This window comes from Protopterus annectens, chromosome 12.part0 (genome assembly GCF_019279795.1).
Source record: "Protopterus annectens isolate FY-2018-M chromosome 12.part0, PAN1.0, whole genome shotgun sequence".
NCBI classification, from domain to species: domain Eukaryota; kingdom Metazoa; phylum Chordata; order Ceratodontiformes; family Protopteridae; genus Protopterus; species Protopterus annectens.
Window position 1 is genome coordinate 840,810,139 of NC_056746.1, and position 20,881 is coordinate 840,831,019.

Consider the following 20,881-nt stretch of genomic DNA (forward strand, 5'->3'; position numbering starts at 1 on the left):
TGCTTGAAGACCAGTCTTTTTTCTAAACCTGTTTGTGATAGTTCCCAAATTCAAAATGATGTAACTTCACAACCTACTTCTTAGAAGACTTGCTTATCTTTGCTGAGACTTTTTCAAAGTGTGAGGGTTCTTTTTCTTGGTTGAGATCTCTTACGAGAACATTTAAAAGCCTTTCTGGACTCTTCCTCGATAGTGTGTTTTTCTGAGATGTCGGTTAGACATCACAGGTCAAGTAGCTTTTTTCCACAGGAAAAAAATAGCTCTATATCTAGATTTATTTCTAGGATTTTCCACTTGGTCTTAGGTCACTGTGAGGGAATACCTCATGATTTTGGGTCTCATGGCTTCTATGACTCTCATGATACCCTGGCAAGACTCCACTTGAGAAAGATAAAGTGATATCTGAAGTCGTTTTGGTCACAGCAGCAACACCCCTTGTCTTTTCAGATCCCACTGCTGGGGTTGGTCAGAGAAATCACTTGGTGGAGACAACAGATATTCCTAAATCCAGGTCCTTCCCTTCTCCCTCCCTGTTCCAAAACAGTCAGTCAGGTCACTACAGATACCTTGAATTTTGCTTGGGGAGCAGTTTCATGAGCGGTAAAAGTGCAAGGTGTATGTGATACCCAAGGACAGATGCAAGGATGCAAATATTAAAGAGATGCTTGCCCGGGTCAAGGCACTCATGTCTATGAATCATCTTTGGTCCCCAGGACCTCTTCAGGTTATTACAGACAATGCCATAGTCATGCGATACCTCAACAAGCAAGAGGGAACCAGGTTGCACCCCCCTCTACAGACTAGCTGTGTTGGCTTGAATTGTAGCTTCACAGCCCCGTCTCACTCTACAAGCCTCCTACATTCTTTCAGTGCAAAATTGTGTAGACAAGCTGAGCAGGACAAGGGCAGACCCTCATGAATGGAAAGTAGATCAGGGGGTCTTTCAAGATTTGATCCATCTGTGGAGAGTTCCTCAAGCAGACCTCTTTGCCTCCTCTTGTAATAATGAGCTGGCAAGTTTCTGCTCCAGAACTCCATTCAAGATGGCCTGGAAGACGGATGCCATTTCTTTTCCTTGGACAGGAATGTTCTGTATGCTAGTCCCTCCTAGGGATCTTAATTTTGTGTTAGAGAAGCCAACACTTGCTCCATTTAAACCAGATAATATGTCTTATTTGAGATTCTTAACATGGAAAATATTTTTACTGCTTTCTCTGTCCTCGTCAAGAAGTGTATCTGAGTTGCAGGCTGTTATGGTGAGTCAACCATATCTTATTTTCACAGAGACTGGGTTTCTTAGAGAACTAATCCTTCTTGTATGCCTAAAGTGGTGTCTGAGTTTACTTTAAACCAAACTATCCATCTCCATATTCTTGAACCCAAAAATAAGAGAGAAATACTTTGCCATACCGTGGATGTCCACAATATAACTCTTGTACTATTGTGACAGAAGTAGGTCTTTCTGACCTTCGGATCAATTTTTCATTTCTTGTGAAGGTAAGAAGGGGACAACCTGTGTCCAAACAGACTATTTCAAAATGGTTGTTTCATGCTATTACTTATTATACTCATCACAACAAAACAATTCCAGGCAGGGTCAAGGCTTACCCTTCCAGGGTCTTGACTTCATCTGGGGTTTTGTGGAAAGGGTTAGACACTAAAAATATTCTAGAAGCAGCAACTTTGTCCTTTGTGCGCACTTGGCAAAGCACTACAGACTAGATTTTCCCTAGGTCTAGGACAGGCTTTGCTAGGACCATTTTCCAGGGCCTTCTGGACCCTCATCCTTCCCTCCTATCAGTCTGTTTAAGCTGTGGTAATCTACTTGTACAGCTTAGGCTACTGCAGCAGTAATCCTTATGAAGAGCATAGTACAGTTTCCTAAGTAAACCTACCATAACAGTAGGGGTTTGAATAATCACTGCTACAGTAGTTGCTCCCTCCCTCATCCTTATTTTTGTATGTTTTTTTTTTTGCCAGGGTGTGGGCTTTTTATATTTCTAGCATTGTCCTCTCAGGGCTTTAGTTCTCTCACTCTGTTCACATGAAAGCTCTGAGGGGCTTGGCACCCAAACCTTGAGCTGACTAATAGTTTGGGAGAGTGGAAGGTGCCCTGAAGGCTTTGAAAGCTGGCCAGCTTTTATATCCTGTGCAAGATTGCAGCTAACATAGCTTGTGCTACTGCAGCAGTGATCATTCAAGCTTCTACTCTTATGGTAAGTTTACTTCACAATTGTACTTTAAGTAAAGTTTGGTGCGTCTTAGGCAATCCAGTGGTTCAGCAGTTAGGGCTCCTTCCTTATAGCTCTTTGTTGTAATGCCCATTCCTTAACTAGAATGCTTTCTGTGCATAGATTGTATGTCCTCCTTTTGTTTGTATGCTTGGGCTTTAGCAAGGTGTTCCACTTTCCTCCTCTATCCCAAAAACATGACTTTGGTGAATTGATATTCCTCCAAATTGCCCTTGGTAATGCGTACAGTGTTTCCTGTTAGGTGCTGTCATTCCATCCAGGATAAGTTCTTACTGCTTAACACCTACTGAGTGCCAAGAGTGGCTTCAGCTCATCTATGACCATGAGTAGGATGAGGTGGTCAACAGTGCATGGACAGGTATATCTGTTGTATTTTGCTGGTTAAAGTACACAGCCTTATGTAGTCTTGCACAAATTTATTTACATTAAGCATGGAGCTGATAGTTCCCTGCTAGGTTTGTGTACAGTACATTATTTCAAAAGTTGGCCATTGTTGTCCTGATTTGCATTATTTGTTAATTTAGGATGCAGAGGAATGTGATAAAGCTGGAAGTGTTGTCACATGCCAGGCCATTATCCGTGCTGTCATTGGCATTGGCATTGAAGAGGAGGACCGGAAGCATACTTGGATGGAAGATGCAGAAAGTGTAAGGATGGATATATTAATAACATTTGAGCAGTTTCAGTCTGGCTTGTATACACTGAAATTTCAATCCATGCTATTGTCTAGGAGACTTTGGGAATGGAAGGGGAATTCTAGTTTGCTGAGGTAAGTGCATGTGAATGTATACTACAGCATGCTGAAGCTAGTGGACCCATACCATTTTTCATAAGTCAAAGTTAATAAAGCATCTAATTGTGTTAATGTATTTACCGCTTCTCGCCCCTTTACCCCAACAACTTATCTTCATCGAATCTGCCCACTGGCACCACTGCTTTTTCTAGTTGGCTCATTTGTTCTGTGGGGGACAAGAGTTTAGTATCCCAGGCTAAGCAAGAGTCCTGTGACTGATTTTATGTCTGGGGAGCCTTTCAGCCAAGTCCATTCCACCATGGTGAGAGTCAGGTAGCTGGGAGTGGGACAGCTTTCAGGTTTGATTGAGTGGTCTACCCTTCCCTTTGGTGTTAATCAGCCCAATTGGCAACTCTCTTGAACTCCAGTTTATGCTGCCTGCTATGGGGAGTATTGTGCATGCAGACTTCCCTAGCCAGTGTGCTTGCACCGGAGTAGATTTTGCTTGTGGATATACCTAGTGCTTCCTATAGGTATCAAGTGGTGAACCAGAGCCGCCTCTCTTCTTCACTCCCATCCTCCCCTGCCCAGCATTTTCAACACCCATCCTGCTAATCAAACTCTGGGTATTTGGGTCATAGTCAATGCTTCATCCCTGCACACTACAGAACTACTGGGCTGTTAATTTATCACTTCTGAAAGAATCCTTTTTTTATTGTGAAAATTAATCCTTAATCATTGAACACATCAAAATAAACATCAAGCATGTACAGTATAACTGTTTGCATTTTTAACATTCTTTATCAGAATTTTCTCAGATATTTAAATCTGAAATAAAATATATTTAGTTGATAATTCATTTGTGATTTTTTTCTAACAAGTTATATGACTTTGTCCAGTATTTATAATTAGGTGTGCTACCCTTGGGTCCTATTCTTGTTGACTCTTTTTTTTTTTTTTTTTTCCCCTGACAAGCAGTGGTTAAATTTATAAAGTCAAGAAAAACAGGAGTCCTTGTTTTCCAGGTCCTTGCAAATCTTTCTCTAGCTGTAGATAATAAAGTCAATAATAACAAATGATGTTCTGTAGTCCTATCTCGCCTTCATTCTTAGATATGGGTTCGGAGCCGATCACAAAGCTCAAAGTCTCTTAGTTGGCCCGTGGCAAGGTAGGTATCCCATAGTGCACTAGTAAGAATCTCCAGATCTCGTTTGCCATGTCAACGTGTTCAGAAGTGCTTCTTGCTTGGCCGTGGCTAAGTTGCATATTTTTCTTCATTATTGTAGTTTTATTGATATTTCTTCACATAAGATAGCTTACTTTACTTAGTCTTAGTAATAGTTTTTTCATAGATAGTAAATAGTGTGTTTTGCTAAATTTACGTAGTTATTGTTGAGAACTTGTTGGCCATTCTAGGCCCGTTTTTTTTGTTCTCAGAGTGGTATCCTTCTGTGTGCTAATTTTTTGACATAGTTCCTTTTAGCGTAGGTCTGCGTTTGGGTTAGGACCTTGTTTTTTCCTAATTTTCAATAGTATAGTATATTGTGTGTAGTAGTGCCGCGGTGGTACGGCGGTAGCATTGGTACCTTACAGCAAGTGGTTCTCCCGTTCGATTCTCGGCGTGGCCCTTCTGTGTGGAGTCTGCATGTCCTCCCCGCGGTTGGGTAGCGTTTGAAAGACATGCGTGTGTAAATGGGCGTGCCTTCATTGAAGGTTGGGCATCGAGCTGGCACCTCAGCGTTTCGTAAAAATCTACTGCCAATCATTAGCGGATCGGAGTTCCGCTGTGGTGACCCCTTACTGGGAAAAAGCCGAAAGACAAACAAACATTGTGTGCAGTGTCATTTACTATTATTGACTAGTTTTTGCCTTCTGTTTAAAAATTTAGTATTTGAGGTATTTTCTGACTTCGCTTCTTTCCTGTTTCCGCAGCTAGGTCCATTTAAGATAGAGGACCTAGTCCTCTGTTGTTTACTCCTCTGTGTGTGTTAGTTTAGCGGGGCTAGGCCCATTTAAGTTAGAGGACCTAGTCCTCGGTTGTATTTTTGTGTGTAGTTTTTCTTAAAGGGCGAGGCCCGTTTAAGTTAGAGGACCTTGTCTTCTCTCTTCTGTCTTATAGAGCATCCATTGTACTAAGACATGTCGAAGGAATCCAAAGATCATAAACCTTCGGGTTTTAAAAAGTGCATTAAGTGCTGCCAAAAAATGTTGATTACTGATGGGCATAGTAATTGCGTTTGCTGCCTTGAAGCCATTCACCTACAGGAAACTTGTTCTTTCTGTCACTCCTTCAGCTCCAGAGTTCTCCAAGAAAGGAAGAACAAATTAATACTAAAAGATCTCCTTAAGCCTTCCTTCGAGGAGGATTTAGCCAGCTCTTCTTCATCCTCCAAGTCTCACTCCTCAAAGAAAGAGAAGGTCAAGTCTGTCAAGAGACATTCTCCTGCACCGACTATTTTGCCTGAAACTCCTCAGAAAACTTTAAAATTGCATAAGCCTTCTACCTCTTCGGCTCCACTGTCCTTGGAGCCAGTCGAGGTTATCAGTGTTGACACTGCAGTTTCTGCCCCAAGTCTTTTGAAGCCGACTACTGAGAAATTGCATCGGAGCCGATCCAGAGAGCTATTGCCGGTATCCCCAACTTTACAGTCTCCCATTTTACAGAGATCTAGGTCGCCTACCCTGTCATCCAGATCCTCCAAGAGCCTTTCAGAAGAGAATGTAGAGAGGGTAGTGCTTAGACTTTTGAAGTAGTCTGCTTTACCCAAATTGTTGCTGGCTCTGACCCTGTCTGTTCTGGAGCCATCTAAGATGATTCTCCCTGTTGTGGTTCCTCCGAGCTGTGTTGGTCCTTCGGAGCCGGAGATTTCGGTGCCGCTTGTTGTGGAATCCTCGGTTCCAGTTCCCCTTGTGACTGTCTCGGAGCAGAGTTCTACTTCGACACCTTTGGCGCCGTCCTTGATGTATAGGAGCTGAAGCTCACCAGTCGGCCCCGACAGGGACACTTGGACGCGAACCTCTTCGGTGCTGAGCCTACCTCTTGGTACGTCGGCTAGGTTGAGCTTAGGCTCCGAGAAGGATGTAGGGTCCATCGCTTTGGAGCCGAGGGCTACCTCCGTTTCCTCGGAACCGATGCTGTCTTCGGAGTCAGAGAGATCTGCATTTGAGATGATGAGCATGCTGTCCTGGTTGTCGGCTCCACACAAGGGTACCAATATTCTTCCCCGTCAAGCACCAACCTCTGTCTCAACATCATATCTCCCTCTCTCTCAACAGCAGAGACCCGCAGCCTCAGGAGCCCCCGTTGGGTGGCCCCCAGACTTCCAAGACCTTCCTAGAATACCCTTCTGAGCCCCCTCGGAACAGGACATGCAAGGGGAAGCATGTAGACTCCCCAGATGAGTCCATCACCTCAGACACTGACCTTGAGGAGTCACAAGGGTCCCCTAGGTCGTCCTCCGATGATTATAGGTTCATAGGTTGGTACTAGGCTATCGGCCTTAGGGCCTATACAAGCTTAGCCATAACAATTCCCTGGCTATTTCTTCCCACACTATTTACTTCCCTGGTCCCCTGTCTAGCAGGGTGACTGAAGTGATCCCCGGGGTGAATTTCCTTTCCTCCTGTTCAGTCGTCAAGGTTCCTTTTGAAGAGGGCCAAGGAGATGCTCTGCTTAACATGTATGGGCAGTCTATTCCAGAGTCTGGGAGTCTCTGGGTCAGGAACCTATCCCTCCAGCATGTTTTGTTTATTGTGATGACAAGGTTTAGATTCCTGGAGCGTGTGGCTCTGAGGGATTGGGATTTCTTTGTGTAGTCTGTCCAACAGCTATGGGTTTGACATAGCCTTGTATGTTAAGCAGAGATCGCCTCTGTTTTTAATAAATTAGTGCCAGGCTAACTACCCTTGTGGGCCATTCCAAGCCCGACCAGTAACCCCATGTGAGAATCAAACCCTGCACCCTGTGCCTATAAGATAAACATCTTAACCACTATGCCAGCCTCCCACCCTGATATCTGATGATATCTCCTTTGTAAATATCTTACAGATCTTGAAGCAGAGAGGTGGCTGGCCCACTGTCACCCCTTCTGATGAGGAGTCAGTGTACCTGAAGGCTTTCGAGTCTCAACCTTCAGCCTCTTGGGTGTCTCCACCTTTTGATGAACTCTTGGACGTAGTTAGTCGAAAGGTGTGGGAAACTCCTGATGTTGTGGAACCAGTTCCCAGAAGACCCAACAAATTTCTCTCTGCCCCCAAAGAGAAAGAGTTCTTGACCCAAAGGTGTACCTGTAGATGCCATGGTGGTGGCGGCAGCCACAAAGAAGGAACTAGCAGAGACTTCTACATCTGTCCATCCACGGAACAAGGAGTCTCGAATGATGGATAGTTATGGGAAGCATATCTTCTCTTCAGCGGCTTTTACACTCAGATCACTAAATTACCTCACACATTTTACTAGGCTTCAAAGAGATCTCCTAAAGGAGCTAGGAGATTCTCTCCAAGGTACATCAACTGAAGGGAGTTCTTGAGAAAGTTACTGCTCAGTTGTCCACTTTAAACTCCATTGTTAACTCCTCCATGAGGCTGATCTCCTATGCAGCAGATGGAGTGAGTAGGGCAGCGGGTTCAGGGGTTTCCCTTAGGAGACGCTCCTGGATGCGCTTATGCAATTTTGCGGAGCCCTTCAAATCTACTTTTACCAATGCCCCCTTCGACGGTTCCTCTTTGTTTGGACCAAAGATAAAAGATGCACTCACCAGGTGCGAACAGGAAGGGAAAACTCTCTGCCATGGGAGTATGTTTTACCATCCCTTCTAGACCATATCCCAAGGGTCATAGAGGTGGGAAAATTTTATTCAAGAAATCCCAGAGATTTTATCCTGGATGCAGAGGGTGATTCCTCCTTCAGAGGCAGGGGAGGAGAAGCTAATGGTAGATGTCTGCTCTAGAGGCAGGAGGGGTCCGCAAAACCAGGGTGGCCATGATTCCTTTCATGGCCGTCCCCATCAGCGCTCCTGATGCGGGGCCCAGCTGTGCTTCTCTGGAGCCAGTCGTGGGTCGCTTATCCTTGTATCCAGAAGCCTGGCTCAACATCACCCAAGACAAGTGGGTACAAAGAATAATCATCAGAGGATACTCCATACCCTTCTTTCTTCCACCCCACACCCCCAAGAAGATCCCAGATGTTCCACCCAATCACAGGGATCAAGCAACTATAGAAGTTCAAAAGTTGCTTTCAAAGAGAGTCATCCAAACCATACCCACAGATCAGATAGGATTCGGAACTTACTGCAGATTCTTTTTAGTTCCAAAACGAACAGGAGACTGGAGGCCCATTTTGGACCTCAGCAAACTAAACAAATCCGTAAAGAAGTCCAAGTTCCGAATTGTAACCCTGCAGTCTATACTCCCCCTATTAGGGAAAGGCAATTGAATGTTCTCCATAGACCTCCAAGATTCGTACTACCACATCAACATGGACAGAGCATTGAGGAGTCACCTACGCGTTCGGCTGGGAGCCAGTCATTACCAGTTTCGTGCTCTGCCCTTTGGTCTCACCACAGCCTCCAGGGTGTTCACCAAATGCATGGTGGTAGTGACAGCTCACTTGAGACGTTGTGGATTCCAAGTGACCGCCACCACCAGGCACCTACTCTTACAAGCCAGGGATTCAACCATCCAGCTCTGTACCCAGCTAGGAATTACTATAAATTGGGAAATGTCTGCCTTGTCTCCCTCTCAATTTGTGACTTTTATAGGCACAGAAATACACACAGTTGCCATGATGGCTCGTCTTCCTGCAGACAGAATTCAAAATCTCAGACAGCAGATATACAGCTTACTTCCTCAACAAAAAGTCAAGGCCAAGACGGTGCTGAAAGACCATGACTTCTACCATAAATCTAGTTTCACTAGCCAGATTGCATATGTGAACTCTTCAATGGCTACATTTTTCCCAGTGGTCTCCAACAACAGCCTCTGTCAAATCATATTCTCATAATGGAATCTTGCAAAAAGGACCTTCATTGGTGGAATCAGCCCGATCAGCTGATGACAGGAACACCCTTCCTTCCTCGCCAACCCGTTGCTACTGTGACCATGGATGCCTCCCAGATAGGATGGAGGGGTATTATCTAGGCAGGACTGTCCAAGGCACATGGCAAGATCACGAGGCTCACTTGCATGTCAGTGTCCTAGAGACGAGAGTAGTGCTTCTAGAGTTGCAAGCACTTCACAACTTTCTTCCTCTAGGGACTATAGCAATCCATTCGGACAATATGTCAGTGGTATGGTATCTAAACAAACAAGGAGGAACCAGGTCTTACCGCCTTTGTTGAGAGGCTCTTTGTATTTGGCAATGGGTGATGTCTTCCCAGCGCTTTCTAGTAGCAACGCATATCCCGGGGACAACCAGTGTGATAGCCGACAAGCTCAGCAGGGCAATCTGGATGCCTCACGAGTGGTCTCTGAATCAGAAAGTAGCGGTTCCAAACTATGCTGATAAACGAAAACAAACTGCTGGCTCGTATTCCATCCACGAAAAACTTTTTATTAAAACAAACAAAGTAGAGTGAGCATTTTCGTCTTACTCTAGTAAGTAAGACTTCAGACAATGAAAGAATTAATTAACTGCCCTATATACACTTAAACCATCACATGGTGTTAAAATACACAAATCAACTTCTAAAATGTGTACTAACCCTCTTAAAACATGTTATAAAACTCATTAATTATCCATTGAAGGAAGTGGAACTAACTAATACAAATAATATAAATAAATATGTTATAAATAAATGTATGCATTATATATAAGTTAAATATTCAACATTAATAGTATCAATATGTACATAAATGTTTGTATAGTTGTAATTTCTACAAAGCATATTACGAATGTATCAAAAAGTATTATACTATTAAAATGTTATAACACCTATTAACATAAAACAAACTTAATCATCTCTGGGCACTCTCTAATTTTAATATACAAGCTAGTGAACTCTTATCATTTAAGTCTGGTGAATTATAGGCATTTAATCTGATTTACTACACAAGTTCACAAAGTTCCAATAATAGGCCCATTGGACCCCTCTTGGATTGTGTTGTACTTGATCTATAATTTTAAAAATGAAACTATGATCGGGATATTCAAATGCATGCTTTGCTAGAGCATTTTCCATTTTAACTTTCCTAATGCTATACAAGTGTTCATATATTCTGTCCTTGAATTTTTACAGTCCATTTTGCCTACGTAAAAACAAGGACAGAATCTACAGGTCGCCAGGTATACCACCCCCCTAGATAAACAATTAAATCTGTTTTTGATGGTAAACTTTCTCCTGATAACAAAGGTCCTACCTACTCCTGTGTGTTTACAGTATGCACAACTTTCACATTTGTACATACCTGTAATTCTAGTTACAGCAGTAGAAGTATCCTCTAATAAATTTGTAAGGTTAGGAGCCCTTTTGTAGGTAACCCTTGGGAATGGTTCAATAATGGACATCAGATCCTTGTCTGACCTCAACAAATCCCAATTTTTACAAGTATTTGTCCTATGCTGGAAGCATCCAAGCCAAAAGTTGTAATGAATGTCAGTCTAGGTGAACTTTCTGTAATGATGAGTTTTGAGGTAGTGTCCTGTACCATTACATCACTCGCATTCAAATCTGATGTTAAAATAGGTCTATATTCTCCAGTAGCTCTTTTGTGTTGAACCTCCAAAGTTAACTCATCAAGTAAAAGCACAGGATACCCACGCTTCAAAAACATGTCATATAATACTTGACATTCAAGCTTAAATTAATTTTCTTCAGAGACCATCCGTGCTGCTCTCACCAGCTGGCCCTTTACAACAGATCTTTTCTGTTGCAAGGGGTGACAACTGCTGAAATGCAGAAACTAATTTGAATATGTTGGCTTCCTATGAATTTGAGCCTTAAATGGTGCGTCATTTTTACATCTATATAAGTCCACATCTAAGTAAGTTGTACTATTATGGCCCAAACTGTAAGTAAATTTCAGAAAAATTGTTGATTCATTTAAATAGGAAACAAATTTCGGAATATCACCCAAACAACCATTGAACATAATAAATCCATCATCCAAAAATCTCGTATAGTAATGAATGTCGTTCCTATAGGGATTATTACTGAAGATGTAGCAGAGCTCCCATTGTGCCATCACTAAATTAGCGAAACTCTCACCACAAGGGGAGCCCATAGCCACTCCCGATCTCTGTAAAAAATAACTGCCATTAAACATAAAGTAGTTTGTAGTAAGTATTAAATCCAACAGCTCCTGTAACAGATAAATTTCACTTTCAGTAGCCCCTTTTGTACGGATTAAGTTGGTCACCCATTCTATACCAGTATCTTTGGGTATTAACCGTGTATAGATCCTTAACATCTATTGTCAATAATATGATGTTGTCCCCATATACCAGATCATTGATACTTTTTAGGAATGACCATGAATCCTTACAGATATATTCTATCTGTTCCACATATTTCTTCAGTTTCATGTCCACAAATTTGGCTAAGGGGTAAGTTATGGAGTTTCTACTATTAAATATTGGTTGGAGTGGTGGATCCAACAAATTCTTATGAATTTTCGGTATCCTGAAAATCACCGGAATAAGGGGGTCTAGACATGACATATAATTATATAAATCTAAAGGAATACGTGATTCTCTAAATAGATCATTCAAAAATACTTTGATTTTTTGGTGTGCACGGTTCATCTCATTAAGGGAAGCAGTGTTGTAATGCTCTGAATCGAGTAACTTTTCCATATGTAATATATAATCCTCCTTGTCAAAAAATGCTAGGCCTCCACTCTTATCCGGTTTCACCACCCTTACATTCTGGAAATTCAGCCTAGTTGAACTCTCCTTATCCTCCCTTGTGAAGTTATTTTTGTTCTTTTTATTGTTTGGTAATCTACTTCTGTTAGCCTCCAAACTATCCCTTGGGTCCAATTCACATATCTTTTCAAATACTTCCAACCCCAATGGTAATGGTGGGTTGAATGTACGAGACACTTTACATTCATTATTTGTTCTAAGTTACCGAAAATTCATAAGGATTTGTTGGATGCACCACTCCGACCTATAGTTAATAGAAGAAACTCCATAGCTTACCCCTTAGCCAAATTTGTGGACATGAAACTGAAGAAATATGTGAAACAGCAACAAAGCAAGCGAGACCAAGTCCTCAGTACTTTAAAAATCGTAAACGTATTTTTAATAAGAACGTTTTCGCTCCTACAAAAGCAAGAGCTTCATCAGACAATAGTAAAAGAACGCCGTTACACTTTTAAATAAAAACAGTCATGATGTCATTTCCTTAACTACGGTGGGAGTGGAAAAAGATGTTTACATTTTCAAAAAATGTTACCTTGGCGATACTGCATAGGCAAAGCCTCAAAAGTAAATAGCCAGGGTTAATTTCACCAGATTACCACCGTACAACAACCTCAATAAATTACTAGTGAGGTATTTCTAATTTAACCCAAACTTAAAATATCAGCAGGTACATTTACATTTGTAGTGACACTTATACTTTGGTTTTTCAAAGGACATGAAAAACAAAAAAAAGAACCATAAAAAAGAAAACTTTAAGAACAGGGATAACTAAAAAAATAATAATAATCTCTCCAATATTTTCACTATATACACATAGCTAGTGTTTCAAACCACTTCTTCAAATAAAGCTAGATGTCATGTATTCAGAAACCAACAACAATATAACCATATGTCGTGACACATTTTTAACCAGGTTTAGAACAGTTTTTAACTATCATTCCCCTTAATAAATAGGGCAACAGTCCTATTGCGTGTTTTTCTCTACCTACCCTAGACATTTTCTTTACTTTAAAAATGATAATCTAACCTATTTCCTAAGGTAACTTCTGTATTTTAAAATCACAGAAATGTTACACATTTCGTTTAAACCAGGTGGGGAAAAGGCATTTAATAATAACTGCCATTCCAGTTCTTTTAATTCTAGAAGAAGCGTTTGAGGGCCACCCCTAACCCCAACTTTCACTACATCAATCCCCATGAAGGAAAAACTATGTCCGATGTTCTCTAGGACGTGTTTCGAAAGGGCATTGTCCGTTTTTTTGTTTTTAATGGCGTAATTATGTTGGTAAACACGGTCTCGTAGTCTCCGGTCCGTTTTACCAACATAAAAGCTCGGGCAGCAATTACAAAACGCTATATAGACTATTGATTTAGAATCACAGAGAATCTTGTTTGATGTAATATTTTTCACCTCTTATCATAAAGGAATTTCCTGTTTTTAACAGTCTACACCAATGACAGAAACCACAAGCAAAAGTACCGGTTTGTCTAGATAAGTTGAGCAATGGATCCCCTGTTTGTAAAAATTCCTTCAAATTTTTCCCTCTTTTAAACACAAACCAAGGGCCTATGCCTAAAATTTCAAGAAGTTGGGTATTATTTGCAATAAACTCCCAATTTTTCTTTACAATACAACACATGCTATAAGCGTGTTTGTTGTAGGTCAAAATAAACCTACTTTTAAAATCAGGAGGAAGAAGGCGGTGAAGGCCTCGGTTGATGTTATTGGTTTCTACCGATACATTCCCATTATTTGGAGTTTGTTCAAGATCCAGTTCCAAGGTCATATCGGGATTACCACATAAGCTGTTTTTTAATAATGGTTTATAAAAACCGGAAATTCTCTTAAAAGAAATTTCTTCAATTAAATTATCTAAGAGGTCCAAGGGGTAACCCCTATTTTGAAACATGTTTTTGAGAGTAACACACTCTTCTTCAAAATCAGAGAGGGTACTACACATACGTGTGGCTCTCACTAGTTGGCCTTTAAAAATGGATTTCTTTTGTTTCCAGGGATGATTGCTAGTAAAATGAAGAAATGCATTGCAGTAAGTATTTTTTCTGAAAATCTTAGAACGGTAACAATTATTTTCAACATCTTTAATCAATTTGACATCTAAATAATCAGTTTCACTGGTTGAATAGTGATAAGTGAATGTCAAAAAGCTGCATGATTCATTCATATATTGCATTAAGTCATTTACCGTATCTAGGTTTCCTTCAATAAGAACAAATGCATCATCTAAAAACCGAGTGTAAAATTTCGAACACTCCTTGAACAGAGAGTATTCAAATAAACAAGCCTTTTCCCAGTAAGCAACCACAAGGTTCGCCACACTCCCACCACATGGCGAACCCATAGCAATACCCTTTTTCTGTAGGTAGTGTTGGTTATTGAAAATGAAAAAGTTAGATGATAAAATGATTTCAAGGAGGGTAGTGACAACCTCAATTTCCTCTTTTGGTGCCCCCAGGTCAATCAACATCAATTCCACCCATTCCACAGCTTCAAGATGTGGTATGGACGTATATAAGTCCACCACATCGATGGTTAAAAAGCTGTAAGAAGGGTTAAATGGGATATTGTTGATGGACCCTAGGAAAGACCACGAATCTTTACAGATCTGAGGAAGTGCTTTAAGATATTTATTTATGAGGTAGTCAACTACTTTAGCACTTGGGTGAGTAATACAACATCTCCCATCCACTAGGGCCCGCATAGGAGGGTCCTCCAAGTTTTTATGTATTTTGGGGATACCAAACATGGTTGGGACCCTAGGGAAAGAGATGTTGATGAAGTTGAAGGTGTCCGTATCAATCTTCCCTTCAATGAAAAGGTCTCTAAAATAGCCTTTTATTCTGTTGTACTGGCAATTTGTCTCATTTAGAGACGACTTTTCATATGCTGAAGTGTCTAAAATTTTTAGCATTTTTGAGATGTAATCGTTTTTGTCTAAAATGACTAATCCCCCTCCCTTGTCTGGCTTGATCACTCTGACTGGTAAGTTACCCAAATTTTTCAAGTGAAATCTTTGTAATGGTGTGATATTACTGTCAGAGTCAAACCATCTAGTGTTCTTAAATAAATGTCTGAAGTCCAGTTCACAAGCATATTCAAATGTCTGCAACGTTGGATGGAGGGGGGGATTAAAGACACTCAGCATTTTAAAAGGAGGTTTTTGATTGTTTACATCACCATTAAACAATACTTTTAGGTTTAAACCCCTTACAAAACATTTGAGGTCCATAAGTAATTTAGGTAAACTCATTCCTTGATCTGGCACAAAGGATAACCCATAGGCCAAAAGCTCTATGAGGTCTTGTTCGATGTTAAAATCAGAAAAATTATAAACAAAAAAGTCCCCTTTGATGTTAGATAAGATGACAGGTTTGCAAAGTGAAGGGTTACCTTCAACTATAGAGGTGACCTCGTTTAAGTTTAATTCGGGTTCTTCTGTCGTTGGTGGTTTTTCCGCCCTAAAAAAGGTTTAGCCTGTCCTTTATAGTTTGGGCGGTACCCCTGGTTGTTGTAATAGGTTTTTATTCTATTGCTCCTCCTTGGTTGTGAGGAGGATGGACCCTCGTCACCATCGTCAACCTCATATTCGTTTTCATCCAAGGTGTGTGATGTAACTGTCCTGTCCTTATTGTTACAGTCTTTGTTGTAGTTTTCACCCTGGGGTTTAGGCCCAGAAGAGTTATTTGTTCCATTAAATGTTCTTATCAAATTTGGATAAGCAGTCTCTTTGGTATAGGCTTGTCGGTCTCTCACCAATTTTTTGTTTTTATTAATTTTCAATTTGGCAAGCAAACCATCAATACTTTCAAAAATACGATGGTAATCGTACCTATACCGTAAAAAGTTTGTGTCAGTCTTAATCAGTTCATTTAATTTATGCAGTTTTTTGACATTCACTTATCACTATTCAACCAGTGAAACTGATTATTTAGATGTCAAATTGATTAAAGATGTTGAAAATAATTGTTACCGTTCTAAGATTTTCAGAAAAAATACTTACTGCAATGCATTTCTTCATTTTACTAGCAATCATCCCTGGAAACAAAAGAAATCCATTTTTAAAGGCCAACTAGTGAGAGCCACACGTATGTGTAGTACCCTCTCTGATTTTGAAGAAGAGTGTGTTACTCTCAAAAACATGTTTCAAAATAGGGGTTACCCCTTGGACCTCTTAGATAATTTAATTGAAGAAATTTCTTTTAAGAGAATTTCCGGTTTTTATAAACCATTATTAAAAAACAGCTTATGTGGTAATCCCGATATGACCTTGGAACTGGATCTTGAACAAACTCCAAATAATGGGAATGTGTCGGTAGAAACCAATAACATCAACCAAGGCCTTCACCGCCTTCTTCCTCCTGATTTTAAAAGTAGGTTTATTTTGACCTACAACAAACACGCTTATAGCATGTGTTGTATTGTAAAGAAAAATTGGGAGTTTATTGCAAATAATACCCAACTTCTTGAAATTTTAGGCATAGGCCCTTGGTTTGTGTTTAAAAGAGGGAAAAATTTGAAGGAATTTTTACAAACAGGGGATCCATTGCTCAACTTATCTAGACAAACCGGTACTTTTGCTTGTGGTTTCTGTCATTGGTGTAGACTGTTAAAAACAGGAAATTCCTTTATGATAAGAGGTGAAAAATATTATATCAAACACAAGATTCTTTGTGATTCTAAATCAATAGTCTATATAGCGTTTTGTAATTGCTGCCCGAGCTTTTATGTTGGTAAAACGGACCGGAGACTACGAGACCGTGTTTACCAACATAATTATGCCATTAAAAATAAAAAAACGGACAATGCCCTTTCGAAACACGTCCTAGAGAACATCGGACATAGTTTTTCCTTCATGGGGATTGATGTAGTGAAAGTTGGGGTTAGGGGTGGCCCTCAAACGCTTCTTCTAGAATTAAAAGAACTGGAATGGCAGTTATTATTAAATGCCTTTTCCCCACCTGGTTTAAACGAAATGTGTAACATTTCTGTGATTTTAAAATACAGAAGTTACCTTAGGAAATAGGTTCGATTATTACTTTAAAAGTAAAGAAAATGTCTAGGGTAGGTAGATAAAAACACACAAGAGGATTGTTGCCCTATTTGTTAAGGGGAAGGATAGTTAAAAACTGTTCTAAACTTGGTTAAATGTGTCACGACATACGGTTATACTGTTGTTGGTTTCTGAATATATGACATCTAGCTTTATTTGAAGAAGTGTTTTGAAACACTAGCTATGTGTATATAGTGAAAATATTGGAGGGATTATTATTATTTTTTTAGTTATCCCTGTTCTTAGTTTTCTTTTTTATGGTTCTTTTTTATGTTTTTCATGTCCTTTGAAAAACCAAAGTATAAGTGTCACTATAAATGTAAATGTACCTGCTGATATTTTAAGTTTGGGTTAAATTAGAAATACCTCACTAGTAATTTATTGAGGTTGTTGTACGGTGGTAATCTGGTGAAATTAACCCTGGCTATTTACTTTTGAGGCTTTGCCTATGCAGTATCGCCAAGGTAACATTTTTTGAAAATGTAAACATCTTTTTCCACTCCCACCGTAGTTAAGGAAATTACATCATGACTGTTTTTATTTAAAAGTGTAACGGCGTTCTTTTACTATTGTCTGATGAAGCTCTTGCTTTTGTAGGAGCGAAAACGTTCTTATTAAAAATACGTTTACGATTTTTAAAGTACTGAGGACTTGGTCTTGCTTGCTTTGTTGTTATTCAAAGGTTCGTGCTTGTTAGTTACATAAATATGTGAAACAGAATATATCTGTAAGGATTTGTGGTCATTCCTAAAAAGCATCAATGATCTGGTATATGGGGACAATATATTATTGACAATAGATGTTAAGGATCTATATACGGTAATACCCATAGATTCTGGTATAGAATGGGTGACCAATTTAATCCGTACAAAAGGGGCTACTGAAAGTGAAATTTATCTGTTACAGGAGCTGTTGGATTTAATAATTACTAAAAACTACTTTGTTTAATGGCAGTTATTTTTTACAGAGACTGGGAATGGCTATGGGCTCCCCTTTTGGTGCGAGTTTCGCTAATTTAGTGATGGCACAATGGGAGCTCTGCCACATCTTCAGTAATAATCCATATAGGGACAACATTCATTATTATGAGATTTTTAGATGATGTATTTATTATGTTCAATGGTTGTTTGGATGATATTCCGAAATTTGTTTCCTATTTAAATGAATCAACAAGTTTTCTGAAATTTACTTATAGTTTGTTCTATAATAGTTTAACTTACTTAGATATGGAATTATGTAGATGTAAAAATAACGCACCATTTAAGGCTCAAATTCATAGGAAGCCAACATATTCAAATTTGTTTCTGCATTTCACCAGTTGTCACCCCTTGCAACAGAAAAGATCTGTTGTAAAGGGCCAACTGGTGAGAGCAGCACGGATGCCTCTGAAGAAAATTAATTTAAGCTTTAATGTCAAGTATTATTTGACATGTTTTTGAAGTGTGGGTATCTTGTGCATTTACTTGATGAGTTAACTGTGGAGGTTCAACACAAAAGAGCTACTGGAGAGTATAGACCTATTTTAACATCAGATCTGAATAACAGTGAAGTAATGGTACAGGACACTACCTCAAAACTCGTCATTAGAGAAAGTTTTCGTAGACTGACATTCATTACCGCTTTTAGCTTGGATGCTTCCAGCATAAGACAAATACTTTGTAAAAACTGGGATTTGTTGAGGTTAGACAAGGATCTGGTGTCGATTATTGAACCATTCCCCAGGCTTACCTACAGAAGGGCTCCTAACCTTAAAAATTTATTAGAGAATACTTCTACTGCTGTAAGTAGAATTACAGGTATGTACAAATGTGAAAGTTGTGCATACTGTAAACACATAGGAGTAGGTAGGACCTTTGTTATCAGGGGAGAAAGTTCACCATTAAAAAACAGATTTAGTTGTTTATCTACGGGGGTGGTGTACCTGGCGACCTGTAGATTCTGTCCTTGTTTTTACATAGGCAAAACGGACCATAAATTCAAGGACAGAATATATGAACACTTTGTATAGCATTAGGAAAGTTAAAATGGAAAATGCTCTAGCAAAACATGTATTTGAATATCCCGATCATAGTTTCATTTTTAAAATTATAGATCAAGTACAACACAACCCCAGAGGGGGTCCAATGGGCCTATTATTGGAACTTTGTGAACTTATGTGGCAAATCAGATTAAATGCCTATAATTAACCAGGCTTAAATGATAGGAGTTCACTAGCTTGTATATTAAAATTAGAGTGCCCAGAGATGATTGTTTTTATGTTAATAGGTGTTATAACATTTTAATATTTTAATAGTATGATACTTGGATACATTCGTAATATGCTTTGTAGAAATTAGAACTATACAAATGTTTGTGCACATATTGATACTATTCATGTTGAATATTTAACGTGTGTGCATATATATATATATATATATATATATATACACACACACACACACACACACACACACACACACACACACACTAATTTATTTATTTATATAAATGGATAATTAATGTTTGTGTTTTAACAGGGTTAGTACACCTTTTAGAAGTTGATTTGTGTATTTTAACACCATGTGATGGTTTATTAAGTGTATATAGGGCAGTTAATTCTTTCATTGTTTGATGAAGTCTTACAAGAGTAAGATGAAAGCGCTCACTCTACTTTTTCGTGGATGGAATACGAGCCAGCAGCTTGTTTTCATTTTTCAGAAAGTAGCGGAACAGATTTTAAGCAAATGGGGACAGCCTTGCTGCGATCTTTTTGCCTGCCCTATCAACACCAAATGCAGCAGCTACTTCTCCCTTATCCCTCCTCCCGGGGAGTCACCAAGAGACGCACTTGTTCACAATTGGCCTCTGGGACTTTTTTATGCATTTCCCCCCGTTTCTGCTCATATTGAAAGTGATCCAGAAAGCAAAGTTCTTGGGAAACCAAATGATTCTGATCACTCCTTACTGGCCTCGTCAGATTTGGTTCCCCTATCTCAGGCCTTATCTCCTACATGATCCATGGACTCTGGACCCAGTTCCAGACCTCTTGACACATGTCAGGCTCCCTTCACCCCTGCCTCCACACCCTCAACTTGACAGCGTGGCTGCTCCACTTCCATCCCTAGTCAGGCTTCATGATTTTTCACTTGCAGTGACCCATATGCTTACGTCTTCCCATAAAAACCTTCCACAAGGAAGTTATACGCTAGCAAATGGAGAAGATTTTCTATATGCGCAAAAGAGAAAAATATAGATCCTTATACAGCATCCATCCCCTTGGTGTTAGAATTTCTAACCAAACTTTTCCATCAGGGATCAGCTGCTGCTACAGTTAGTTCAACTGGCAGTGATATCAAATTTTCATTTGGGACAACATGAGCCTAATCTGATGGCTCACAGATTATGTAAAACCTTCCTTAAAGGCACTACCTTGCTGAGACCTCCTTTTCAGGAACCTGTATCTCCTTGGGATCTAAATTTCGTTCTGTCCTAACTTATTTCTCCGCCTTTGGAACCTGCACATTCGTGTTTATTGAAGTTTCTGTCTTGGAAGACCATTTTTTCTAGTAGCTATCACATCCGCTAGACAGGTATCAGAGTTGCAAGCACTGTCACTCAAACCTCCTTATTTGATTTTTCATAAAGACAAAGTTTCCCTTCGTAAAAACCCTTCCTTCATCCCTAAAGTTTGCTCTCAGGCTAATTTGAACCAAACTATCGAACTGCGTGTGTTCTTTCCCAATCATTCAAACAGTGCAGAATATAAATTTCATCAACTTGATATTCACAGACTGTTACGGTTCTACCTGCTTAGAACTAAGGAGCTTAGAAAATCAGACCAATTGTTCTTGTCCTTTTCTGAAACTAGGATAGGTCTGCCAGTCTCTAAAGTGACTCTTATCTAATTGGATTTCCAACTGTATCTCCTTTATCTACTCCTCCACTGGAAAGAACCTTCCGTTTAAAATTAAGGCTCATTGCACAA

The 20,881-nt window shown here is 39.7% G+C and overlaps 1 protein-coding gene across 1 annotated transcript in view; it reads left to right on the forward strand.

The window, feature by feature from the left end:
* PRPF6 (pre-mRNA processing factor 6) overlaps nt 1–20,881 on the forward strand; it is a gene marked incomplete in the record, with an annotated part of 1,570,595 nt that overhangs the window by 598,320 nt on the left and 951,394 nt on the right. The window contains 1 exon segment of the mRNA XM_044089883.1: nt 2,777–2,899. Coding sequence (XP_043945818.1) covers nt 2,777–2,899 — 123 coding nt within the window.